This window comes from Amblyomma mixtum, chromosome 6 (assembly GCF_055824585.1).
Source record: "Amblyomma mixtum isolate Tamu chromosome 6, ASM5582458v1, whole genome shotgun sequence".
NCBI lineage: Eukaryota > Metazoa > Arthropoda > Arachnida > Ixodida > Ixodidae > Amblyomma > Amblyomma mixtum.
Window position 1 is genome coordinate 125,184,107 of NC_143017.1, and position 27,835 is coordinate 125,211,941.

The 27,835-nt window shown below is 45.3% G+C and overlaps 1 protein-coding gene across 10 annotated transcripts in view; it reads left to right on the top strand.

The window, feature by feature from the left end:
- The window catches only part of LOC149340280 (thrombospondin type-1 domain-containing protein 7A-like), a 360,309-nt gene extending 338,708 nt beyond the window's left edge, over positions 1 to 21,601 (top strand). For 6 of the 10 annotated variants that reach the window (XM_089549023.1, XM_089549024.1, XM_089549025.1 and 3 more), the window contains 3 exons: positions 10,702 to 10,792; positions 12,831 to 12,902; positions 19,349 to 21,601. In XM_089549023.1, the coding sequence (XP_089405149.1) occupies positions 10,702 to 10,792; positions 12,831 to 12,902; positions 19,349 to 19,517 (332 nt within the window). In that variant the 3' untranslated portion in view covers positions 19,518 to 21,601. Of the gene's footprint in view, positions 1 to 4,117; positions 4,168 to 10,701; positions 10,793 to 12,830; positions 12,903 to 14,448; positions 14,486 to 19,348 lie in introns of those variants that run through there. The other 4 variants (XM_089549021.1, XM_089549026.1, XM_089549019.1 and 1 more) reach the window with 4 other exon arrangements.
- Positions 21,602 to 27,835: the final 6,234 nt, after the last annotated feature.

Here is a 27,835-nt window from a genome sequence, read left to right on the forward strand (position 1 = left end):
TTTGCCCTTCCTTACTTTCGTAAAAGCGCTAAGTTTGGCTGAATATTTTAAGGACGACACAAAAAAACAAAAGCCCTTTTGCAGGGCTTTTTTATGAAATAATAAGACAAGGTTTAATTAGCTTTCTCCCACGCAAACTATTGCGCATGCGTATGCAGTTTGCAATCGTTCAAAGGCTGTGTCAGCAAAAGGCATACCAAAATAGAGCGGCTTGCGTTTCAATCTAGAGAGCTTGCAGAGAATAATCACGGAATTTTGTGATGCGATAGGAAGGAGAGGCAGCTGGGCTATTTGCCTAATTAATGGTCGGTACACAAGTTGTTTAATTATTATTTTAGATTGCGCCGGTATCTTCTAATTCTTAAACTTCTTGCCCTAGCAAAATAAAAAATGACTAAGACGAAGCGCAAGTTCTTGTGCTCTGTAAACAGACAGCTCTTCCTCCGCTTAAGCCGTGATTGTACTGCAAGTTCTCTTGAAAAGTTTTTGGCCTGTTACAGTATTTCTGTATTCCACCCATGCAGCTTGGGTCAGTTCGCTTCTCCACAAGATAAACCTTCCGGGCTCTGATCTTGTGTGCTATCCCTCAAATTATTAAATGCGCATGAAATATATTCTTTTTATTTATTCTCCCGGTAGTTCCTCGTAAAATAACTTGTCTTGGGTTCACCTTCCAGCTTTCAGTAATCACTTTCATCTTCGTTGCGTGTCGGCCCCTCGTTGCACGTTCAGCAAATATTTTGCGCTGCCAACATGCATAAAGGCTGCATCGGAAACTTGACTTCTCTAGTTGCTACTAGTTAAAACAGTCGTTCCAGCCTTACTTAACTTTACAGTTCTGGCTCCATGTTCATTCTGCTTGTGCAGTTTGCTAATGCGTGACATCGAAACCTCTTTTAGACTCCTGTCGTTTGACCGTACATTTAGAGCTTGTTCTGCATTTTTCAGCTTGCTTTATTATCGTGCCCTCAATAATCTGCATAAAATGTCTAACACGCAAAGATACTGAATAGCCAGAAGTACCTATAGCTCAATGCGAGACCTATGACCACATAGACTTTAAGTATACACCACTTGCTTTCAGTTTCTGCAACGGCGGTTTCTCGCTCACACAGAACTACTACATCGTTCAGGCAGAGTGCATAAGGACAGCTTTTCGTTGGGAACCGTAAGCATCACGTGCCTATGGCTCCTTTTAGTATGACCAAGGCGAGATAAACATAAAGAAGCAGAAGATATGACCATGCGGCGCAGAGATCTTTCTTTGCTGCCAGCTGGCTGTGCAGTCTCGTCTTACAGCGTTAGTCATCCTACTTACTTTTTTTTATGCACATCTCCTTTCAGACGGTATAGAAGACCGCTGCTTGCTTTCCGGAAAACTTGCGACAAAGCCGCATTCGTGAATGCATCCTGCCAAGCAGGCGTTTTGTGAAAGGTCATCGAGCGGAAAGCGTACGCTGCTTCGATCGAAAGCAGCACGCCCCTTCGCACTTCGTCTCGCCTGAACTGTGCATTGCTAAGGGAGACGGTGCATTAGCAAGCTAATCAGGCAGAGTATAAGCACGCCGCTCGCTGATAGCACTAATCGCTAGTGCCACATGCCTGTAGGATATCGCCGGTTGGCCAACGATAGAGCTGCCAAATAAGGTGCAGAGAGCTAAGCAATCGTTCTTGCTTGCAAACTGACTTATCCTTTCAGCAAGCGAGTAGCACATGCTAGAATAGTTCACAGAACGCTGCATGGCTCCACTGAGATTAAATGAGCTTGAATTAGCCAGAGAGCGAAGCGTGAATGCCGACAGGAGCGTCAGTGTCCGCCTTTCATCAGTCGCATTAGACCCGGACCAGGAGCTTTTCGGTCGACGAGCACATTCGGAGTTTGTTGTGCCTGTGTCTCTTACACTCGTGGATTTTTTTGTTGTTTTCCTTCGTTCTCACTCCGCGCAGTCCTGCTAAGTGTCGGGACAAACATACCTTTGTTCTCTTTACTCGTGCACTAGGTTTCCTGAACTTATAATTGACAGGTGTATAGGCAACCTAGGATTAAGTCTGCTGTGTCGCCCGACAATAGTGCTTCATACACCGCTTGGACACAAGGACCTCATCATCGTTCACTGCTCGATTTCATTCGACCAGCAAACCTTTTCTCATTTATTTAGGCATCCTCATCTATTATTACATACCGTTTTATGCCCTGAGGCAATCAACATCGCATTAAAAAAAAATTGGCAGAGGCTCAGCTTGGTTAAACCTGGAAATTGCAAAAGCAACTTCATCCGTTTCTTCAGCCCGCATCGGCCGTGTCTACCGCCGCTCTGCGCCGACGGCATCCGACGGCACGAGCTGGAGCTCTGTTTATGCAACTGGTATGACGTCACTCCGACCGCAGCGCTCCTAGCGGGAGAAGCGAGAGGCTCACTGCCCGCCGTGTCTACCGCCGCTCTCCGCCGACGGCACGAGTTGGGGCCCTTCTCTTCCACAGATGGTGTGACGTCACTCCTACCGCAGCGCCTCTAGTGGGAGAAGCGAGAGGATCACCGCCCGCCGTGTCTACCACCGCTCTACACTGACGAGCCGAGCTGGGGCCCTGGTTTTTCGCAGCTAGTATGACGTCACGTCTAAGGTCACGCTAAAGGTCAAACGTGTCCACCGCCGCGCTACGCTGAAGGGCTAAAACTATGAGCAGTATTGCTTTCGCAATAAAAAAAAACGTCTGCTGTGTAAATAGCTGCGTCGCAACGCACAGCCTAGCGAGAGAATCGAGTGTTCTTTGGCCGCACCCGTAGTCCGTTTCCCCCCGCCTACCTGAGTCTTTAGGCACGAGCTTGCGTGCTCTGCTGAAACCACATGTGGCCCGCCTCAGTTAACTTGGCTACGACGAGTGCATGAGGCCCGGTGTTATTCAGTCTCCACTGAAATCTCAATAAGCGGATGTTTTTGCATTATGCTTATATCGAAATATAGCCGGCGTGGCCGTGTTCAAACCCGCGAATACGGGCTCAGCAGGCCGACACCATGGTGACTCAACCACAGCTTTGGGGTACCGGTGCAAAAGAGCATAACGTGGAATACGATGGCACTAGGGGGGCTTCGTTTACATCGGCACATGGTGCTCTTAGGTCTATCTGAATCAGGGCTTTTAAGGTAAAGAACTTACCACTCACTAGATTTCGTCCTAAGCTTTCTTCTAGATTACTACCGCTATCTTTTTACACAGTTCCTGGCTTCTACGCGCCGCTGCTTAGAGCGCTTGGCCTCATCAGCACTTTGTCCGTATGTTCTTTCGTCAATCCGTGCATTTTTGCCACATATTCTACTTCCTCGGTGGCTCTGTGTTTATGTTGCTCGGCTGTTGACCCGAAAGACACGGTGATCGCTTTTAGATGGCAGCGAAATGTTAGAGGTCCCTGTACTGTGCTATGTCAGCGCACGTTTAAGAACCTGACGTGGTCGAGATTATTTGGAGCCCTTCACGATGCGTTTTCATAGTCTGAGTCGATTTGGTACGTTGAACTCCGTGAAATTAAGCTATAATCACGCCAGATTATAAGTTAACGGAGTTCACAAATTTTTAATGATAGGTATGAAAAGGCGCAGCGCACGAAACTTAAAACTATAAGCATGCAGAGTGTTGGAGTCAGTGCGTTGGGTGCTGCCAGAAATGGGGCCTGACTAAGATCAATAAGGAGGACTCAAGAAAGCTATCTGGCGCAGTGTGTTAGCACGAATACAGAGCAAGAATCTAGGATGCGGCGGACGTCCTAAATATCCTACGATTCTTCAATTTTCGTCACAATTACTGTTGCACGCATTTTCTTTTCATTCCGTTCACAGATCAAATCCTTTACGCCGCTGCGCTCCTAACGTAAATGATATACAGCAATTCCTGAAGTGAATAGCCAGCACAATAGCTGGCGTTATCAGGTGTTTATTACGTTTCCTTTTTCCTCAGAATCACTGGCAAAAAAAAAAGGAGCTTCTAGATGTGACGTATAGGGCTTTATATGCCCGACAGTCAAGAATAGCGCCAACTGAAGCTCATTCAACAAAAGGCAATGTTGCTTTGAGCTGTATAACAGCGTTATCCTTTATTATCTGTTTATCTTTTTTTTCCCAGGCATGCACCCAAAAAGCAGCGACAAACGGAAATAAGGATGAAGCCTTTCTTCAGAACCTTCATAAGTGAGTGAGCAATAAAGGGAGAAAAAATATAAGCAAGGAAATAAAAGGGGAGGCCGTCAACAGCAACAACCCGCCAAATGCTATTATGTTTATATTGCGTTATTCCCTGAGTTATTCCCAATCTCGATTAGAGCACAGAAAAACGGAAGCAAGAAAGAAAACATGCACTAGAAATCTCGGCCTTCAGTGCCGCGGCTAGCGAACCGTGGGTATTGGCCATCTCGTAGGGAGGGCCATTTGAAACGAGGTTTTTATGATCCCATCGACCCTGTGGCCCGAGGCACGACGAGGCAGCACCGAACGCTGTGCTTGCCGGAAATTGTAACCTCATTCTCAAATGGCTCAACTTCTGAAATGGCTGTTCGTAACGACTTCTGACTCGGACGAGGTCTGGGCCCCGGGCTGACGTCACGCAACGTCCTGACTTGGATAGTAACGGCGGCGAGGTGAGTGGGGAAACGACGGACATTTCCCGTCGTGGCCATTCCTCGGGATGTGTCGTAGTTTCCTGGTCGAGCTGGCGCCTTCCCTCAGCAGCGCACATTTCGCCATGTCCTGATACAACGCTGGAGCTGATGTTTATGCAGCATATACTAGGATTTCTTCGCAGCGTGTATGGTTAAGGAATTGTGCGCTAATTGGATGGCGGTGATCCTTGGGTTATTCCTCCTACTCAAACAGTAGAACTGAGTAAACCTCGGAAAGAGCAGCAGGACCGAAGGTCCGTGAATGTCTCCTGGACAAAAATTATCAACCTGGGGAGCAGGAGTTTAGGCACATGAGGGTCGTCTCTCACGCTCCATCATTTCTTTCTGAAATCAACCCATGCTGTACATACTCGTCAAATTGCCACGGAAATCAGTGTTTCTCCAATGGGTGATTTAGCTAATAAACCATTTTATTACTCAGCAAGTTGGGCTCCCTGATCTTTGTTTGCTCAGTGAATATAGGTTTATGCATCATATGAAGATACGCACAGGTTTCCTGACAGTCTTTAATGGGGTTCATTTTTAGTTTTTGCCAGTATAATGCGGTAAAATCGGAAGAAGAGCCTTCTTTTGGAATAGGTAGCTCGCGTCCTTTTCTGCGACCTTCTGAAAGTATTGAGGGCAACCTGAACGAACTCAATGTTAGCAAAAATTATATCCATCGTTTAAAAACCGAGTACAAATTTAATAACTTTTAGTTTGATAGCATGAATAAATATACTTTTTTTCCCCTCTGCAGGCAAAATTTCCAAGCTGGAAAAACAAAGTCCGCATAATGACAAAGCATAGATCAGAGTACGAACCACTGAAACATATGCGTGCGAGTAAGTCCATGACAACGTAAGCCACCAGTAGTTTTAATACAACACTGAAATGGTCTCGTGCCCTCCTCGCGTGCATGTGGGCCGCCGCAAAGTAGTCCATGCGAGACGACGTTATTGTCAGTAGCTGCTCGGCTTGTGAGAAAATAAATCGTCGAAGTAGGCTGCAGTTTCTGCTGCAACGCTCTGCAACTTCAGTGAAATGACGCCCAAGTAGGCTACAGCGTATAGTGCCTCAGGTCATGAGGCAATATGCACAAATAAAACAAAGATACATTTTCGCAGCGCTTGTGTACAAATAAGGATCAGTTGTGAGAAAATTATCGTGTTAATTATTTGATAGAATGGCATACGGCCATTTTTATGCATTCAGACCGATTAAATGAAAGATGTTCTCTCCAGCGACGAGCAGAGCAGGTACACCTGCTTCGATGTAATGAGTATAGGCCTTCACAGTAACGAATCCATAGGCGTCGTCACATTCCTGGCAGGGCTGTTATGTGCATCGACGCTATAGTACAGCGTTAGCGACCGCGGAACCGGTTTTCAACAGCCCACAGAGGAGACACTTCGGCATTCCTTTCGACCAGTTTAAAAGTCTGTATACAGGACTTTTGCTGGTGAGGCGACGGCAAATCGCGTGGCAGGGCAATAGAAACAGAACTTGAAAAATGCATATTGTCAGGCAAGACAAGAAGGCCCCCATTCTCTTGATAGAAATGGGACGTATAAAATTCTCGTTTCACGCAGTACATGACAGGATTTGCCTGTTTCTTGTACACTACAAACAAGGTGAATTATCCTCTCAAATACAACAGTAAATAAATTTTCTCTGCAAGCATTGTACTCACGGGAGTTGGCGTTTTATTCCTGTGTATGCGGCCACTGCGCGTTCGCTGTAAAAAGCTGATATGCGTGCATACAAAAGCAGCCGTATAGCGCTGCCATTGTATTATATACAAGCGATACCTACCAGCGAGATATGAGCGTAATGAGACAACTTGAATATGATAATTTCAGGCGGTGGTGCTCCCAGGCGTGAGCTGGTATAGAAAGATATTAGCATAGTCCCGTTGAAAGCCGACAAGAAACGGCCCAATAAAAGACGGCTGCTTCTCCCGAACTGTACGTCAACTTCACAGAAGAATAGCGAGCGAAACAAATGCAGTTCACAGACGGAAAACGCTTCGTGCGCGAACGGCTCATTCAAATCGGGTTTGACATCTAAGGAGAGCTTGGTGAAGAAAATTTTCTGAGCCGTACAGGATATGCAGCTCGCCTTGCCTAGTCGGTCCTGTTCGTGTCACACTTTATTTTCTACGCGAGTGCGCACTGAAGGCAAAGTCAGGAACGGTGCAGTTTGTACGTTTTCGAAAGCAGCTTGGCCGCTTTTGTGTTCGAGTTGCTGCTGAACCTCCAGTAGACTGCGATCGATGCCCGGCATGCATTTAATACATACCGTCAAAAACCGGCAGGTTGCGTCGCTGAGCGCGCGATCCAGGAGATTGTTGCACTTTCCTTCCGCAGGCTGCCGGTTCATTATTTTCCAACATGTGGTTAAGCTACCTATTTCTACAACAGTGGACGTATTCATGAGGCGTAAAGCTCCAGCTGCAGACAAGGATGTGGTTGTTTAAGCAACGAGCTTGAAACCAGCAACAATTTATCGCAAAGTCTACTAGTTTGGGGCGATTTACAAAGCGAGAGCTCAGAACTCAATTACGAATGATGGTTGACGGCGCCTACGAAGAACTAGTTAAGAGTGCACCCGCAACAGTATACATGTCTGCCCTCGATATATTGTGTGCAACGCTGTGTGCATTAAGTAAAGCGCATGCAAAGCTGAACCGTTGTGCAGTTCTCACTGGATTTCTCCAGTCGTACTAAGCTTGGAACTTAGTTTTAATGCAGAGCTGACGTACAAGCGAAAATAAAAATAAATGCTGTTTGCTAAGGTGATCTTGATACCTGGTCGGAAAGAGAGGCTCTCCAAGGAAAGTTTTATTCGCATAGAAATTTCGTAAATTTTCGCGGCGGCAGTCAGCGGAGCGTAGTCAGCGGCAGGTGGCAAACTGTCACCAGGCTACGAACGAACTTAGTATACCACCTATACGAAATTATCATGCATCTTCGGGTGTTACGAACCTTAGCATGGCACTCTGGATATAACGACATTTAGTGGCTGGATTTGGAACGTAACGAACTCAGTGTGTTGACCCCGGGTATAAAGAACTTTAGTGTGTCAACATTGGATACAACAAACATTTGAATGCTCACGCATTCAAACATTCCACCAAGAATCGCGTAAGGTGATTATTTTTCCTCTCATTCACTATTTTGACAGCACAAGGCGCTCCTGTAGCTAACATGGTGGCGCTCCCAGATCTGTCAGCGTGAAGCGGCGGCCAAATTCGATTACGTTCGGCTTCGCCGGCTCCAGCGGTCTCGCGCACGGCGCGCCCTGCCCCGTCGACTCTCGACCGGAGCCCGGAAAACGGAGGAGCAGCTCTCGGCCGTTTATCCTGTCACGAGCGCGCGCGGACGAGACCCCCAGCTTATTCGTTATACGCGGTGAGCGCGCGAGTTACGGCGCGTTCCGCCCAAATGTCTCCCTCGGGCGGCATTGGGGCCTGGGCTTCTCTCGCGCCGAGTGGCTTGGCCGCTGTTTGGCGCAACCTTTCCTGGCCACGGGGATCCCAGACCGCGAGGGCGACTGCCTTCCCACTCCAGGCGGAAACACGCTCGAAGGGAAACGGGGCAAAAGGGAAAGATAGCAACGCGAAAAGAAAGAAAAAAAAAGCAACGCTAGAGTGACGGACGGACGAGCGAAGGACGAGTCCGACGTGCCGGGGGTGGGCAGGGACGGGGGCATGCGGCGCGCTGCTCGCACTGAATGCCGGGGCTGCCTGCTCCGCCCCGGGCAAGTCGGAGAATGTGGAGATTTATCGGCCCTGGGCGCGAGAATGTTAGCCACGCATACATTCTGTCCTTTCCCCTTTTCTCTCTCCCCCTTCCAGACTTGCCTCCTTTCCACGCTGGCTCTTTCTCTCGCGTCTCGTTCTGCCCGTGTACCCTACCCGTGGCACTCGGTTGCCGCCTGATAAATGGCGGACTCCTTTTATCCCTTATTGCGGGAAAACCCTTGTAGCCCTGGGTCCGAAAGCAACAGGAACTGTTTCCTTTTCCGGTCTTCGCTTTTCTGGCACTGCGAACAAACACTGCGACTAGCTTTGATCTTCTCTCTCTTTTTTTCTTTCTTGTCTGACTTTCCCATAAGACCTGCTCCTGTTGCTGCTGTTGTCGTGGTCACTGCACTGGAGAGGCGTGCGCTATCTCCAGGGCAAAGCCCTCCACGCCGTGCATACTTCGGGGAGGAAAAGGGGTGGGGGGGTGGGGGGGGGTGGCAAGAAGAGCGGAGGAATGTTTGCTTGGGACATTGTTCCCTTGTTTGGTCACCGGACGCCCGAGGGTGGCCTGGCCCGTCTCGGTGGACAGTAATCCAGGCGAGTTAAGCTGGCTGTGTGGGATTTTATCCGCGTGCATTTCCCGCCTCCGCGAAGTGGTTGTCAAGGCTGCGAAGTGTGTGGCGATGTTCAGTGAATCTGTTATTCGCAGAGGTGGATTTTTTTTACTGTTTAAAGAGAGTAGAAAATGTGAAGAAACAAGCGCGAAGACGGAGGCTTCTTTCAAGACGGTGCTGACCGCTGACTTTCTCATGCGGACACGAGTGTTTTGTTGCCTCTGCAAGTCAGGATGTGCCTAGTGTAACATCGCTTTCTCGACTAAATAAATAGGCACTTATGGAATGATCGTTACAAAATGCAAATTCAACGCGCTGGCTTCACATCCACCGATCCATTGCTTTTATTATAAGTCCCACCGCCGCGTACAAGTCTAGCTACCGTTTGACATTATCATAATGTTGTCCTGTTAAAGCTCTTTTCTCTATAGCTACTCTTTGACGTCATGTGAGCTCATAAGTTAGTCTTTTATGCTCATATTTTCCGGTCACTAGCAGTAATTCTAGATTTAAAGCAAATAGCTTCGCTTCCCAAAACCAGACATCAATCCTGTGGATGCAAGTCGCTGAACTCGCGGCTTGCCACAGCAACAAACAGGGCCACCGCGTAACATATTAGATTATCGGAGCTGAGAAACGTTTAGCGTTTAGTTATTTCAACAATGGATGAGCAGCTTTCCTGCGCAACACACTGCTCGACCACTGCGCACAGGAATACAGTGCTTTCATGCGTGTTATGTAGCACATTTCTTTTTTCGAGGACGCTAATGCCTCTCTTGCACAAGAGCTGTTGTTCTGCTGTGTCAATAAATTTTGCTCTTTCTCCCTTTGATTCGTTTTGTCGAGTCGTGCAGGCGAAAATATACGCAGACGCAATCGGTGCCGTGCTTTATTACAGTTTTATGACGCCCATTGTGACACGCTGTGTTTTCTATTGAGACAACAAAATTTTTCGCGGGCCCAAATATGCTCGTAATTACGACATAATCGCCTCGTTAAAAAGCAACCCAGATAACCATAAAAAAAATAACAAAAACAAAATTGGTACTACGCGTTTCCATAGAAAAGGTCCTCTTTTTTGCTTTTTTTACCGTCTTTCATGAAGGGACGAAGAAGCTAATCACGGAAAGGAAAGAAAATGGACGGTGGTGCAGAGCACAGGCAGCGGGTTCTTTCCACCCGGTTGATTGGGAGCACATCTAGATGCAAATGAGAATCCGCGAGTGCCAAGAAATTCAGTTTCATTGCATCATAAATGCCTTTTTTTCTGTTTGTTTAATGATGCCTATAGTTCCTGAGCGTATCATCCAAAAGGCATCGTTAGAGCATTGCATGTATGTGTATGCGCCATTTGTGCGATTATTTTGTTTGCCTGCTGCCTCAGCTGTCCTCCCCTGTCTCGGGTGCCTTGGGCAGAGATTTCTTGAGGCCATTACTCTTAATGAAGCCAGCATGCTGCACATAGCCGCAAGTGCCCGTTGCAAGCATTGGGAATGGAAATAAAAACAAGGAAACGCATTTCTACAGTGTGGTGCCGCTCGAATATCCAGATACAGGCATACCTAATCCATCGGCGTTTTTGCTACCAGCAGAAATACTTGTCTGTTAAATGTAACGAAGCGCAAATATCAATAGAGACAGGCTTGGCTAATTTATTGTTTTCCCTGTTTTGCCTGCTTTCTCATTACAGATGACAACGAATTCAGCTTCTGGATGTACGCCATGATCTCAGTGGGCTCAGCTTTCGTGATATTTGTCGCTGTCACCATCTACTTAATGTGGTAAGTCTGCCTACGCGTGTCGCGGCTTGTTTTTGCTGCTTTCGCCTTTTCCTCTTTCAATTTCTCTTACACTCTCGGAACAAACTGGAAAAATATTTCACCTATTGAAGCTTCCTCCTGACGTTTTTGCTACCAAAATCCGGACAGCAGCTTTCCTCCTAGTCCTCACGAATGCTCGGTCGAGCCTGTGCAAATCCAAAGCTCGCAAAATTTGAGAGTTCAGTTTCATAACGACGCTAAGCATTACTGCCCGAGATGTTTCGTAGCTGCCTGAGCACGCTTGTTTGCGCTATTCAAAATGATTTCATAACGGTCCGCATTGTGAATGCCATTGCTCTCGTGAAACGAGCAGTTGGTGCTTTGTATAACAAAGGGATGTCGAGGCTTGCCTGGATTGAAAAGAGCTGGCGTGGAATTCTCCTGGCTTAAAATAAAGGCACGAACTGGGAATGCGTTCGGCAAATGTTCGCGCCAGGCTAGAAGCGCTCAACTTCTAGTGGTCTGTAGAGCATTTCCAGCTCTATATGTTAGCGGCGTAACTAAGCCCCTTCGATAGGATAGAAATGCATGCACAAAATAAATACTTTTTTCCAGTGAATATGCTGTAATGTTTTTGCTTATATTACAGCAAAACCACCTGAACTTCGTACTTTTATTCATATTAACAGCCAAATAACTTGCATACCCATTCCTTTCCACAATTAATGTTTAGCTCATTTTTTTACTCTCTCCATGTTTCTTTTCGGGATAACAAAGTTCAGAAGGATTACCCCTAAGTCCAAAATTCTTCTCCCTCTAAAGCTTCATATTGCTGATTCGTTATGAAAATGGAGATTCGAGAGTTTTACCAACACTCCTGAAAAAAAAAAAAAAAAATATCTGTAGTGTCTAGGCAGTTTCACTTGTAGAAAACTGCAATTTGTTCTTATCTCTATAAGTCAAAATTGAGTGACTGGGTAGATTGCTTTGCTTCTGCGCTAGCAACGACAAACGCTATTTAACAGCCATTGCATTTTTACTTGCCTTTAACGACCAAGTTTCAAATTCCGCCGTTTTGGGAATATTGTAAACAAACCAAGCAAGCCATCCTATTCCTCGTCTTGCTTTTATGTATTCAAGAGTCTTAGCGGCCGAAATTTTTCGCTACAACACCAGCCAGATTGAATATTTCAGATTTTCTTCACAGACATTCGTGCTTGCGTCAGCTATATGCTACATGTATGATAAATGAGTTCGGAACCCTTGGGAGTTTCTGGACTCTTCGGGGATTAAACAAGCAATGCTACTGACCGAAGCTAGCCGAGATGTCGGTGCGACGCCCGGGGATGAATTAAGCAAGTAACCTTACCTTGCTGCCGCACTGTTTGTTCAGCGCCGATCCTTCAGTAGTTCTGCGTATCACTAGTTCTGCGATCCTTCAGTAGTTCTAGGCTCTGCGATTTAGATTCACGCTTATTTGCGGCTGCATTTTATTTATTGAGCCCCTTGGTACAATAAAATACAACAAAGGATTGATACTGTTAAGACCGACAGCTATAAGCCGCATTAAGTTGCAATCAAGGAAGCGTAAAAGTGAAAAGGGATTCAGTAGTACGAGGATGCTGCTAGATACTGTAGCGGTTGTTGAAAGCGGCCCCATTTAGTAAATTCCTGAATGTCCAGTGAAAGCACCAAGAAAGTAACAAAGCTTTAGTCTTATTTCCTATCTTGCTATGCGGTGCAGCCTGCTGTGTTGTAGACCCCTCTGTTCCCTTACGCAACCATCTACATCTGCGAGGACAGTTCACAGCCGTTCCCGTTACTAGCGCAGCCCTCGACGCTGTAACGCGGTTGACCAATAATCAAAAAGGTGCTCTCTATAAGCATACTCCGACTATCAATTATATATGCGAGCAGAAAGAAATTAGGCGGGCGTGTCGTAGAGTGCGCCTCTGTTACAAGCGAACGCTTGCCAGAATGTGCATGAAAGCGCATCCCCTCACTTTCTACTTTATTTGCATGAAGACTTGGGCCAATAAACATGACACATCTGTTGTAGGCGCCTACAAAACGTGGACTTCGGACCACAGGCGGTCCTCACGCCAGCCAAGCTTTCCTCCCGTACTAAGAGGTGCGCCACCACAACTGCGTTGCATTAAAGCTTGGAACATTAAGCAAAATAAAATGCGTAGTTCCGATGCCATTTTGACACAAAATGTAGCGCTACACGCAGATTAAAAAGTAGAGAAAAAAATTGTTGTCGAAACCATACCTGAGGGTCCCTTTATAATTACTTTTATTAAACTTCCAGCACTTTATTTTTCTATCCTGAGTGCCGCACGTTCTTTGGCGCTCATCAAAAAACACTTGTTTCGTGCACCAGCCATGATAATGTTTTTTTGTTGTTTTTTTATCCCAGAAGCATGAGAAACATTGCGCGAAAGCTCATTGTGTACGTTGAGCATTCTGCTTCCCATTTTTTGACCACCAATTCTTGCCGCCTGGTTCGGTTCGCAGTTTCGCGCTTGCATGTGCGCATTCTAGCGCCTTCCCTGCTGTTCTACACTTTCTTTTATTTTAAAGAGTACAAACTAAGTAGGGCTTCCTAAAACTTCACCTGAACTTTGCACACCCAAAAGTTGACGTTTTTGTTTCAACGTTTTTTTTTTGTTTTTTTTTCTGGCAGTAACGCTGCTCCGAGCAAACAGGGCGGTTAGGGCGCACCAAGCTTCACTCCTCCTATTAGCATTTACGTACGTCTTGAATAGAAATCATTACGTGAAGTTCTTAATGCATTTGTTGCTGAATCGAAAGGCATTTATGTGAGCCTTTCTAAGATGACGTAACGTAGCTGCCACCAAGCGAATCCTTTACTAAACCAGCTCTCATTCACTGTACTAATATTGTAAAGTTGACGAAAATGTCAACAAATGGGCAAGACGTGAAAGCTACCGGGATTTCGTAGAAGCTTACACTTTTACTAATACCGAACAGCTCAACAGATGGCCTCATGTAGCCTTTACAGACAGCAATCATATATAATATTTTTGAAAATTCTCTTCTTCATAACCCGTCAGAGCAAAATTATTAACATGAAACGGACTGGCATACTTGCATACTTTTGAATTCGTATTCTTCAAAGACTTCAGATAACGGGTGAATAGAGTAAATGAATGAAAATGGCTGGGTGAAGTTAAAAGTTTTGATCTGAAGGTGGCGTTTAGAGGTGATCTTAAACATCTACCTGAGTACGTCCACGCTGCTACAAAGGAATATGCAGTGACTGCGAGATGGCTGTGCAAAGCCGAAAGTATGAACTAAAAGTGGTACAAATGTTCCCCAACGGACTTAAAATCATTCTCCACAGTAAAATAGCTTTACGGCAGCGTTGAAAACTAAGTTCCAAAGAAAATAACTGCAGCGCAACAAAGTTCTGCCTTAAAATAACCGCTTTATTATCATTCTATTCCCTTAGGTAAATTCTACTAGCGAACGAGCATTATGCTATTTTTGTTAGATAACGATTAGACACTGGCTTTAGAGCACCTTTAGCCGTACTATCGCTAACGTGTGACGTCAAAACGGCACCAGGTCACTTCAGCGCTCACTAACATCTCTTTCCTTCTGTCTCTCTTTCTCTTTTTCCTGCTTCCCTACACGCTCTCACGTGACCACAGCATACCAGAGCGTGATTAGAGGAGATATGGAGGAGATGTAAGTTGCCGATCAACGTTCACATCTGCGATATTTACAACACTAACATTTGTAGGTACTTGTCAGGTGAACTCATGGCGTTATTTGTGTGTGAAGAAGGAGCGTAAGAGAGGGAATCCACGATCAGAAAGTGGTGAGGAGGGGTGCAGAGGGTGAGCGCCAGTCAAGAGGGAAGCAGCGTACGAGGGCTAGATGTGTGGCGGCCTTCTATTAGATTACATATGAGGAGCCATGCGTCACTGAGGGAACGAAAGGGGAGATTCTGGTCCACCGCACTGACTTTCATCAAAAATAAATGCTATAGACCTCCTTGGCTTGCGAGCGTGTTCGCACAAAAAAAAGGCCTGTGCACACGGCCTTGCGTCTCAAAGGCGAAGCAAGACCGTCGAGATGAGACAGCGCCACTCCTCTTGGAACCTGCCAAAGAAATTTGGCTCATAACGACGGGTGACACGACGCTCATTGCCTGTCAACTGGGTTTTCATGATACTCGAAAAGATAGCGGACTTTCCTGTGCTTATTTAAAAATCCTGATAGCGACTGGAACCTACCTTGGATTTCTGCTGTGCTCAAAGTGTTAGGCGCCACACAGCTTGGGTAGCGGATATCAAAATGTGGATGGTAATCTGAAAAAAAAAAAAAACGTGTTTTTTTTTTTTTCAAATTGAATCGGGTTTCGCTCTTTACGCAACAATGTAAATGAGAGCTTAACGTGCTAAGTACTGGGACACTAATGCATATTCCTAATTCCTTGCAGTTATTACCGTGCGCTACGAGTTCTGAACAAACGCGGCAGGGTGGCTTTCACTGCTTTCTAACACGAAGCAGTTTTTGGAACTTGTTCCTTTCAAACATACCAAATAAAATACACTTTCCTAGACTAAGATCATTATGACGATGAAGGTGACTCGCATTACAAACGCAAGAACTTCTTCTGGAGGCCACCGGAGCAAAGCAAACGCACATATATCTGGGAAATAATGAATGCGCTTTTATGAGGGTTTATGAGACGTAGATCTTGCAACGCAATTTATACAACTTATTCAGAATATTTGCTTTGGTTGCAGGAGAATTAGCAAGTAACCAGTAAACCTGGCCTATGAGCACATTTTTTCTTGCTTAAAGTTACGTGATTGGCAGCAACGGACACCATGTAACATATTCTCTGTTAAACTTCCTCCCACGTAGACAAAAAGCCTAGCGGACTCAACGATACACCTGCTTCTTTTTCAAACCTAGCTAAGCAGTTCTGAGAGAATGTATAAATTGCATAAGGGAGGACGTTGACCAGGAACCAGGCCTCCCTAATGATGAGCCGGCTCAGGGTCCGTTGAGTAACAGTGAGCTTCGCCATATAGCGTTACCAAAGTACAAAATTTTCCTTCGCCACATCCTCACGTTTCACTGACGCATGAAGTGACTGCTTTTCGCAACATTCGACCTAAGCTTACAACCATGTTTGCACGCAGTTTCAAGAGGCGCGCTTCTTCCAATGAACTGCTCGAGACGCATTAGCGTGATTGGTTTTCTTGATGCAACACTTTCATGATTTATCAAAAAGTTGGCGCCCTGTGAACGAGTTGTCGAACTTCCAGTGCGTGCCACGATGTTAAGACAGTAACTGCATGCAGTGTTCAGTAGGTAATGCCTGAAAGCACGGTTACACTGAGCATTTCAACCTCAAAGTGACGCGTTAAAAATTGAAATTAGGAATGTAACCACAATGAAGCTAAGAAATAAAATAAATACCAAACAGAATTACGCTGCCCATTTTTTTCGTCTGAATTCTCGGAAGAATTCTCACTTCGCGTCGTTTTTGCCGGGGTCGGACTCAAAAAATAAACGGGGGAGGGGATGGGGGAAGGGGGCGCAAACCTCGATTTTTTTTTTTGAAAAGGGGGAGTATACCGCCTTGGCGCCCCTTTTTTTCCCCCCTAAAAATTTTGGAGAAATCCATAGTCCAAACAGGAACTCCCCCCCCCCCCCCCCCGCCCCCTTCAACCTCCTCTCCCCATGGTTGTCCGTAACTCTGTACTTGGTGGTTGCGTACCCCAGCTGCCTCTATCTGTACCGTATCTGTCTCGTAACTGCATGATCGGGTTTGCTTTCAGTTTTCTTCCATCAACTGCTGCGCATGACCACAGCTGTTGCTGGCTCCTCCTCATGTATTGTTTGTCGAAGAAAACACACCGAATGCCTAGTCGAGGAGGCAAGCGCAAAATAATCACTTTTTAAGGAAATAAGTTCATGCAACAAATAATGAAAGCAGCTGTGGCTACCAATATTTCATTATAGTCGCACTGTTCAGACACGAACGCAATTACCTGCATTAAGCGTTCGCTATGTCGCTTTTCTGCTGTTTATTGCACCGTTTCAATTTTCAGTCATTTCGCTCGTCTGACTTCTTTGTGGATCGTACGTAATGACCAAACACCGTTCCTCATTTCATTGCCGCTAGTGTCGTGTTATTAACTTCCGCACTACCCTTGTTAGCTCGAATCTTCCCTTCTGACATTATAGCTGCTTGCTGCGGAGTGATGAAAACCCAGTGACGCGTTCCTTCACCAACTGTAAGGCAGATATTCGACGTTCTCGCAGCCACTGACTATTTTTCACAATGTTTGCTCGATCGCTATTATTTCGTTTATGACAGAAAAACAAGTTTTAGCTCATTTGCAAGAAAAATGTATATATATTTTAAAGGTATGCATTTCTAACAGCAATAGGTATTGATACATACATTGTGACCAAAAAATGTAGCGCATAAAACAATACCTTCCATCAACTTTCCTTCCTTCGTGTAGTGTTTCTGAAAAACTGCAAAATCAAAAAGATAGCTGCATCTGGAGTATTTAAATGAAACTTTATTCCCGGTACGTTAGCAGCGGTTTTTGGCTCCAGTGGATAGTGAGTTAGAACCGGCGCTATAAAAAGATCAAACACCGCAAAAATGATGCATATTAGACGCTTATTACCTTCTCATCCAATAGGCAAAAAGTGCATATTTGGCGCATGTGTAGCAGTTGCATATTTTCTTAAGTGTGCAAAATGTCTTTGAGCTGTACATAGCAGCTCTTCAGTTTTGGTTGTGCAAAATGTCTTTGAGCTGTACATAGCAGCTCTTCAGTTTTGGTTGTTCAAATCTAGCCGACATCGCGGAAACGCCACCCACGGAGGTCAGGTACTGAGTGGACAGGCAATCGTGGGTCATGTTCTCGCGATGCAAGTCAAGTTTGAGCAATTAAAACTGAAGGACTACTAAGTGCAGCTCAGAATATCTTGCACGCTGACCCAAATAATCACGTAACAGCCGTGTGTCAAATATGAATGTGTTTTGTTGATCAGACGGGAAGCTATCAAGCCTTTAATACTCCTAATTTTTGTAATTTTCGATCTTTTCGGCTCTAAATAACTATCCGCCTGAGCCGAAAACCGCTAGAACGTACCGATAATAACATTTTGTTTAAATTCTATAGAAGCAGGCCTTTTTTTTTTTTTTTTGCTGGAGCAGTACTTTCGAAACACTGTACTCAAGGAGGCAAGTAAAAAAGTATGATTTTATGCTCAATGTGTTTTGCTTACTCTACTCGTACCAACATTAACTGCTATTAAAATGTATGCAGGTGAAACTTATATTCATTGATCGTTCAAATGAGCTAAGGCATTTTATATCGCAAACTGGAGGGCTATAGCGATCGCGCAAATTAACATTGCGAAAAATGGCGAGTGGCCGCGCAAGTGGTGTAACCCCGCCTTAAGTTATGTGCATTAGGCGGTCAGAAAGATAGAGAACTAAACTCTCTTTATTTTGAGTGCTACAACGCTTCTGGCTCCTACTACATATCCATTAGCCAACCTGAAGCGGCGACTTCGAAAGCATTTAAAGCAAATTGCATGGTAAATTATGTGAAGGCCCTTGTAGCGCTGAGCAAAGAATGCTCTTAACGGCCCTGAAGTTGTTTAAAATCGATTTTTTTACTCCGTTGTGCGGTGAGCCCGTAGAGGAGGAGTAATAGATTATTAAAAATCACATAGTGAAAGCTACATAAACCAAAAATCACATCTACCTGAAACGCGTGGAGCAGCACGAGACTTCGGCTTATGCACTTAGCGGTTGGACTAGAAGCATTTACCGGACGGTAGGTGCCCATGGCGACTTGTGTCTCAACCCCAGCCTTTCCGGGAGATATCCATCACATGAAAAGAGCTCTAAATATTAGCCTATAGCGATCACGAGCCGACAACTCACCCTTCCGAAACAAAGTAGACTACACATTAGAAGCAATAAGCCTTTGCAATAAGCAGTTATTGTAATTCCTTGGCGCCTATATTGTTTCCATCATCAAAACTATTTTACGGCGCTTGAATAAAACTCTTCTCACAGCAGCTTCTTGTAGAAGCAGAGCATCTACGTCTCGAAAGGCCTGTCACATGAGCCGAGCACGCCAAATTATCTACTTTTCGAAGCAAAGTGCATCGCTCATCTCCAACCCTGCTATTCTTAATATCATGGTCAAGTGCGCACGTGTCCTCTTTTGTGTAGAACGAGCGAACACATGCACACAGTGTCCTACATTCTTCGAGTTGCGCGCGCCTGCAGTGCATACTAATCGTGCGCTCGCAAAACGTACCCTATTGTATATTTCTTCTGTGGTCTGAATGCGACATAAGTGAGAGCTATTTGTAATCAGCACCTACTAAAGCACGGCGATTCGCCGAGATCCAGTTACCTGACAGCAGTGCAAGTGAGTTCACATTATCATCTGAGCACAAGAGGCGAACTTGAACAGTCTGACGAGTCTGCCGAGGCTAATCTCTCGCTTCATGTAACACACATCTTTCCTTTTTTTTTTTTTCTCGCAGCCAATCCTCAGTGGGCCAGCGGCTGAAGAGCTACTCGTTCAACTCCCGGCACCGGTCCAACTCATCAGCCGCCAGCACCAGCATGGCTGCCAGGAGCAACGCCTGCTGCGCCTACGAGCCGGCGCCCACATCTTCCTGCACGGCGGTCTCCACCACGCCGCTCTACTGACAGAGCGCCAAGGGCAGCAGTACGCGCTGCTCTGCCTGTGCGTTCAGCTTCGCTAACAACGCTGGTTCCAAGGGCGTCCCGGACCCGTAGTAGCCACGGTGACGAGAGACCACGTCTCAGATGGATACAACCTTCAGCTGCCCTCATCCGGCTAAATGTGCCTCTCTGGTGCTGGTGAATACCCCCGAAAGAGACCGACCGATTGCTTCTTGAGCTACGTGCGCGGCTACCGGTCCTCTGCCCGGTGTGACATTGCATCGTTTACAGCTTTTACCAACGGCAGAAGCCCAACTATTGGGGACTTGCTCATTTCACAAAGCCCTCATATGCTTCTACCACTCCTGTTTCGCGTAGAACCGTGTCAACGGCAACCCCAAGTGAAGGATATTCTCGGCACGGCCGTCGTGCGTGCGTGAGTGGCTTTTTACACACAGCAGAAAACAAACGGTGTAACCGCTCAGAGCTCATCGTCACCATCATCATCTCGACCACGTTCAGCAGACGAGCCCAGTACTGGAAAAGTGGCGGTCGTCGGCATGCTGAAAGTTAGCACTGCTCCTCATGCATTCTTCGTGACCACCTACTGGTAGTACGACCACTGCAAGCAACAAGGCGATGAACATGGTGGCATCGTACACAATGGTAGCCGCAAGAATCGCGCTTCTTAAAAAAAGTTTTGCCTTTCTGGCATCTCAGCGATTACGCTGAACGGTTTCTGTAAGTGACGAAACGGCATGTGCAGTATTTACTGAGCTCTGATTCGGACTCTTTTTTTTTTCTGTGACCTTGGCGTTGCACCGTTTAATGCGTTATGAGTCGTGATGTGTGCATACAATTCTTCCGGCGCTCACCGGAAGGAGCGTAATTTTCGTTTTATGCGCAAACCTTCCGTTTGATGCACCGTGTGAATGAATGGCAGAATCTTCTCGTACCGCTGCGTTTCTTTTTTTTTTATCACCAGGGTGTTTTAAGACTGTTAACCTCCTGTTGTATTGTACTTTCCCACGAGCACCTGATAACTTCAACGCAGGCTGTGATGTCAAACAGCGCGGCCGAATGTCATAGTAGAAATCGCCTCCAAAGCAGCTGATTGATCACAACAGAATACGCGAAAAAAAAATCTAATAATGGTGAAGAACTATTAGATATCTTTCTTTTTTATCATTTGTGGTTACCTGAGCTCTAATTGGCATATTTTAATCTCTGCAAAATTTTATTGAAGGCTGCATCATCACACAGGCTCAGCCTATAAAGAACAATGAACTTTTGTAGTGATATTAAAATGAGAACAGAATCATTTTAGAGTACTCAACGGCATAATCAAAATTCATGCTTTATATTATTGAACAATTAACTCTTTCCTCACTATAAACATATTTGTTGGTTGGGCTACAGCGACAATGCGTCACGCTTTTTTGCGACTTATGCATCTTTAAGAAAATTTCTTCGCTAAGCTTGCATTAACACAAGTTTTCATTCTTCTGGACGGGGGCGCGAATTCCAACAGTATGCGTTACACCCAGTTGCGCAGAAATTTATGTCGACATAGTCTGTTTCTTTATCAGATGCGTGAGGCAATCCAATCAAAAAAAGAAACAGTTTTAGCTTGGCGATTTTAATAATTTAACGCCGTCGAGTTTGTATGCACGTCATTAGATTGAATAGTTGCAAACAGCTGTTGAGTGTGGCAGCGAGCTCACGACATGCATGCAGTGGATTTTATGAGAAGCGTTGTTTGCCAAAGATTACGGCATGTCGCTGAACTGTCGTGTTTTGTACACTGAAAATTACCTCATCTATTTTTGGCGTCTAGCGTGTACATCAGAGCGGGTGGCTGAGTGTGTGAGCGTCATCGGTATCGCGCTGTGTCTCATAATAGTTGTCCCATCTAGTTACAACCGTGCTAGCCGACCACCGTCGTTGTCACAAACTTCAACATTCCGGAGAGACTTATCGCGGGTTGCCTGCGTTGGCGATGTATACATTCCGCGCTTCTGTCAGCCCGAGTGCACTTTGGTCGCCGCCTGTTTTATCTCTCTTCTTGTGATAAAGACGATTTTTTGAATAAAATATACGGTGCGTCACTCCGTGGTAGCGTTCCATTATTTTCCTTTGCTTTTCTTGGAAGACGGCCAACAAGGTAAGGCATGGTTCTTCCGCGCATCACGAATGCAGTAAACAAAACGGGCCTGAGTACACTGAATGAAAGCGTTGCCTCACATAAGAAGTAATTTTGGACCGAGCACATTTATGTTGCGCCGGTTTGAAGCGTTTAATTTTACACGGCCGTGATCATAAATGCGGCGAAAGCCATCCTACAGTTTTTTGGTCTTACCGATAAATAAATTAATACATCTGCATATTCTCTTTCCTAGCTGTCATTTCATATTAGCGACAGTAACGCAACAGGCTAAATTATTCAAGGCTTCAAAATAACTCACGCAAGGCACCGCATCACTCTGAGTTTCATAGGCTGTCATATTCTAAGCTTTCTGTTTTGTTTTTAGTTCTGTCCACTACGTTTTCTTAGTGGTCATATTTTCTCCGATGGCGCATAGGACTAATTTCTTTTCTACGTGGCTTGCACGATAAAAGAGAAACTTGAGGCATTGGCTTTAGAAATGACTTCCTGCAAGTCGACACTTTCGCATCCCCATACAGTTTGCACTGTTCAAGAAAACGCTATGATTTGCTCAAAACGCTGATCGTGGGGAGAGTGATTCATAGCAATCGTTTCGCTTATCCGGAATTTTTTATGGCTAATGCGCATCAATTTGATCATTCCGTTCCGTCATATTGAAAAGGAAATTCTTCCAAGACCGCACTTGTTGTACCCAACTTATTCAAATCGATTGAAAACGTATGATTGAAAACCTGTTTAGAATCCCTTAAGAAAACACGCCTTTGTTCAAGGAAGTAAAGGCGCTTCCGCATATACTTTGCGCCGCCAAATCGTCTTCCGAAAATAGATCAAACTGCGCCAGCATGGTGCGCACAAAATTCTCTCGAATGGTTTCACAGAGAAACTTTTCGGTGTTTTTGATGTTTCCTCTGACTCATCCCAGCACTCTTCGTTGGTGAAGTCTTCTAAGCAAAAAAAAAAAATAAATCTAAGAGAGTTTCTCTGGACTCATAATAGAGCTCATTAATGCAGACCCGACCCACACATGCAGGCTGTGAAAGCCGCCAAAAAGGGAGAAATGAAAAGTAAAGCCAACGGCGTACCTGACAAAGAAAGCTCCCCGATGAACCCAGCAACGCTTTCAATGGCGTTTCTTTTATATGGATTCTATGGGTTGTGTTCCACGTATTTCTATTGCGTCGACGCCACGCGCAAAAACATCGCTTTTCTCTGGCGTATTCTTGCACTTAAGTGCGTATTAAATTCTCAAGTAGGAATAATACAGGCAATAAAGATATCGAACTACGTGTGCAACCGATGGCGTTAACAATTCATAGGGCATCAGTGAGCTCTGCGCGCAGAAAGCTACGGACGAAGAGCTTGAACCCATCACAATGGCATATTAAAATGAAATAGAAGGCGTGTGAGCTGAACGAACTTCGTGTATGTTTTACAAGAGCGTCTGCAGGCTCTCGTCCCGTTGGTATGTGTTTTCGGACTGTTTGCGTCTAATATATTTGAGTTATCAGGCTCAGGTTGTTGTAAGCCGCAGGTAGAAATAGCCTCAGCGCAATGTCAACAGTAAATAGTCCTCCGTAGGAGCAACAGGCAATGAATTATTGCCTACCATTTCTGCCACAGTTCTGTAATCCATCAGTCCACAGTACTCAGATGCACAAGCACCTTGAAGAAGAAACATAATCTGCCACAGTGACGATGAGTTCTCTGGTTCAGCCCAGAAGCCGAAATTCAGTTCGGCTCAGAAGCCGAGTAACCTCTTCGTGAACTATCTAGTCAATCCCTCGATAATAACGTTGCAACAGTGTTCTTTTCAGATCAGCGCGAAGGACTTATCTCTCGAGGTGCCTAGCACTGAGGTGAACACGCACTGTAGGGGTTCACGGAGTAATGCGGATGGCCTCTCGACACTGCGGCTGACACTGTACATGGCTCAAGACGCTTTTTCTGGCACCTCTCGGGTAATCAGGTGCGCATTACAATATAAACAAATGAAAAGCAAACACCAGTTTAGTTAACAACGCTGGGACATTTCGTATTAAAAACTGTGCATTCGTCTTATGCTCATAACGATATGATTTATTTATTTTGGAAAATTTACAGCACATGTCTTCTACAAGTTTCCCGAAACCATTGTGATATGTACGCTAAGTTTAACGAATACAACAGCAGTGTCCCCACTGCGGTGATGCGCCCGACCAGTGTGACGAAAAACACTTGCTGTGGACTTCCCCGGCTACAGCTTCCATGAGGCGACGCTTCCTAAGAAAGGTTCGCCTGCGATGGAACGTTGCAGACGACTATCGCAAGTGGACTCAAGACAATCGTTTTATCGCGAACTTTTGCCGCTTTTTAAGCGAGGCTTGTTTACACTCCTTTTTATAACTTCCTTTCCCTTTTTCATTATGCCTAATGGCAAACAGCTCGAATAAAAAAAAAACAGCAGGATGCGTTGTTGGCCAAGTTGGTTCATGAGCATTGAAAGATAGGTTGCACAAAAAAAAAATACATGCACAGGTGAGGACGAGACGGGACGAGCGCACACCTACAACTTTTCGAAGAACAACCTAGCTTAAATAGTTTTGCCAGCACACGCTCAGAACGGTATCAAAAGCAGATATGAGGAAAGGGGGGGTCACAACCCCATGCCTTCGAGGAAACGCACTTCACTATTATAAAGACAGCGATGTGTGACTGATACATCCTGTAGCTCTTTTTTGATATACGCTTCGAGAAGCTCCTGCGTTGTTTTGTCTTTCTAGTTGCGCATAATCTTTATTTCTCTTGCATTTCTCTTGATGCTTGCATTTCTGTGAAAGGCAAAGTTTCAATAGGTGATGTTGCTCCTAATCTCGGTCTCGAGTTGACCTCTCAGGCTCACGAATGAGAACACCGATACAGTGGCCTGTCTGCCTTAAGCAGACTTTGCTACATGCCGAAGGGTCTGATAAAAAATACCCACTTGGTAGTACACATAGGGATTATTTTGCTTTACGCTAAAATGAAGCAAAATTGCTAAACTGCGGCGTAAAGTACCCAGTACTTGCAAACGCCAAAGTCTGGTTCGAAAATGAAAAGCAACCGAGGAAACACTTCTCATGCTAAGTAAGCAAGAGAGCATAACAAGAGGCAGTTTTCACTAACACATTAATCTGCAGGCCAGTGAGTAATAACGAGCTCCAAGACCTCGCGCGAATAATTCAGCGCTGCTTCCGAGACCGCTGGTTTCAAGCTTTAGAGCCCCTTTTATGAGTAGAATATTGCAATCACTCAGTTCAGCCCTTGGGCGCGGCCGGGCAGCCACCAAACCACGTGACGTGACGTCACCAAACCACGTGAAAAAAAAAAGAAAAGAAAAAGAAAAAAGGGGGAAAAAGAGAGAGAAAAAAAAAGAACGGCTAAGCATGGTGGCGGTTGCCACCGCCCCGTTTCAAAGGCGGCGCTCCTATCCATCCATCCATCCATCTATACGTCAAGGAGGAAAAGCTGCTGAGAAAATTGAGTGCCGCCAAGAAATACCTCGCGCAAAAAGACCGCGCAATATGCAACGCATTCTTGGCTTAACCAAGCTAGGCCTGGGCATCTTTTTTTTTTTCACAGCCGGACACGCAGACAAGCGCTGTCCTGTCCATCTTCGTGTTTGATTTGCGCTTTATTTTACGTCATGATTGCAGCCCAGTGCGATGTCCTTGAGCTTGCAGCTCAGGGTGGCACTACGTGGCATTATTATCATGCGCTAACGAGTTGTGTAATGGTTATCTGCGTGGGCAGTGAAGTGTCGCTACTTACATATGTGCTGTTGATTAGTTACTAGGCTGAGAGTGAGCGCATTAGGGCTTACACCGGCTTCAAAATAGTCACTTAGCATGGGAAAAATATCGCTTGTGCGCCGAACAGTATACCACAGAACTGACAAGTGCTAAAGATAAATTTTACTGTCAAGATTTACTATCAATCCTTCACTCTAACCCCAACAAATTCTGGCGCATGCTATCTAATAAACCACAAGATCGCCATGTACAACTCCTAGATGCTGATGGAGAACCAATCAAAAGCGATGACTGTGCGACCGTGCTCAACAATTACTTTACGTCAGTTTTTTCCGCTGCTAACGTTACTGCTAATGAGCACATTCCAGAAATCTCACTCTCAGAAATGCCTAAAATCGAAATTAACCCTGATGGTGTATCAAAGCTTATTGCCTCACTGAAAATATCTACATCTGCCGGCTGCGATCAAATTAACAGTAAGCTACTAAAAAATACCATTTCATTGTCTAGCCAGGTACTGCATCTAATTTTTGCGCAATCCTTAGATACCGGGGTTGTCCCCGACGATTGGAAAAAAGCTCAAATTACACCCATATTTAAAGCGGATGACCGCACGTGCCCTAACAACTATCGTCCCATTTCCCTCACTAGTATACTATCTAAACTACTTGAGCACATTATTTTTTCCAATCTTATGACCCACCTAGAATCAATGAACTTTTTCTATCCGAATCAACACGGCTTCCGCAAGCAGCTGTCATGTGAGACCCAGCTCGCCGAATTCACCCACGACATTCTACAATACTTAGATAACCTTGTCCAGATCGACGCTATCTTTCTCGACTTTTCAAAAGCATTTGATCGTGTTTCCCATAATCTTCTTCTTTTTAAGTTGTCATCGCTCGGCATTCCACAAACTTTGCTCTCCTGGCTAGAGCACTTCCTTAAAGGACGTAAGCAGTTCACCTGTGTTAATAACTGTCGATCAGCTTTTACCGACGTAACATCCGGCGTACCTCCAGGTGCAGGCTTATCACCTCTTTTATTCCTCATCTACATCAATGACCTACCGATCAACATAAAATCCACGCTACGTTTACTCGCAGATGACTGCGTAATTTACAGCCCCATCCACGGCGCTAGTGCCATTGCCGCTCTTCAACAGGATCTAACCACTATCTCAGCGTGGTGTGACAAATGGCACATGCCTCTTAATCTAAATAAATGCCAATCCATATCATTCTCCCGCAAAAACACAGTTATTGATAGCACTTACAACATAAAATCGGTCGCCGTCACCAGAACATCATCTTATAAATACCTAGGAGTACACATCACATCATCGCTGTCATGGACAACACACATTCAGACCATCTGTTCCAAAGCATCACGCACACTTGGTTTTCTCCGGCGCAATCTAAAATCTGCATCACCTGAAGTAAAAAAGTTGGCATATATAACATTCGTACGTCCTAAATTGGAGTACGCGTCATCTGTCTGGCATCCATCACAATCGTATCTCATCTCAGACCTTGAAGCCATTCAAAATCGCGCCGCCCGTTTCATTACATCGCAGTATTCAAGAAATACCAGCGTAACATTACTAAAACGATCCCTCGGCCTTCAAACACTAGCAACTCGCCGTGTTATTTCCCGTCTATGCCTCTTTCACTCTTTCTTTTATCGCTCACCAAGACATTTGTTGCTGCAGCCACCCCCACGTACGTCATCCAGCCTAAACCACAGTAACCCAATCGCACGCATTAAAACCCGCACCTCCGCAATGAGCAGTTCATTTTTTCCCGACGCCATAGTGCTCTGGAATGGCCTTCCCGACAACATAATAACATGCTCCGATCGCCGCCTTTTCCGCGAGAAACTGGCTAATCACTTCTCATAAACATATTCATACTGCGACACCGAAGTGCCAACTGTTCCTTGTTTTCTTTTTGTATGTTTATTTCTTGCTTTTAGTTTGTATATTATTGTACTCTTTTTGTACCCCGTGTATTTTTCCCCCTTTCTTTTTTTTTGTGTTCTATGCCACTACCCTCCAACCTGTATGTACGCACCCCCTTATGTAATGCCTTCGGGCCTTTAAGGGACAAATAAATGAAATGAAATGAAATGAAATAGAGGGGGGAGGGGGGGAGGGTACAAAAAAAGTTCGCTACCCGAAACAGCGAAGCTCAGACAAATCGCTGTCAGCGAATCCGACTCCCCGGGAAAGCAGCTGCTGGCGCCGCGCTAGACGCCATTAGCGTAATCAGTGTGCTGCCGTTCGCACGCGGCCGTTCGACTAGGCCATGCGGGCGAATCATCATTTAAAACAAAACTTAAAAAATTCCGTGGCGGTCGCCAAGTCAGCGTTCATGTGGGATTCGTTTGAAGTTCCACTGCTTTTCTTT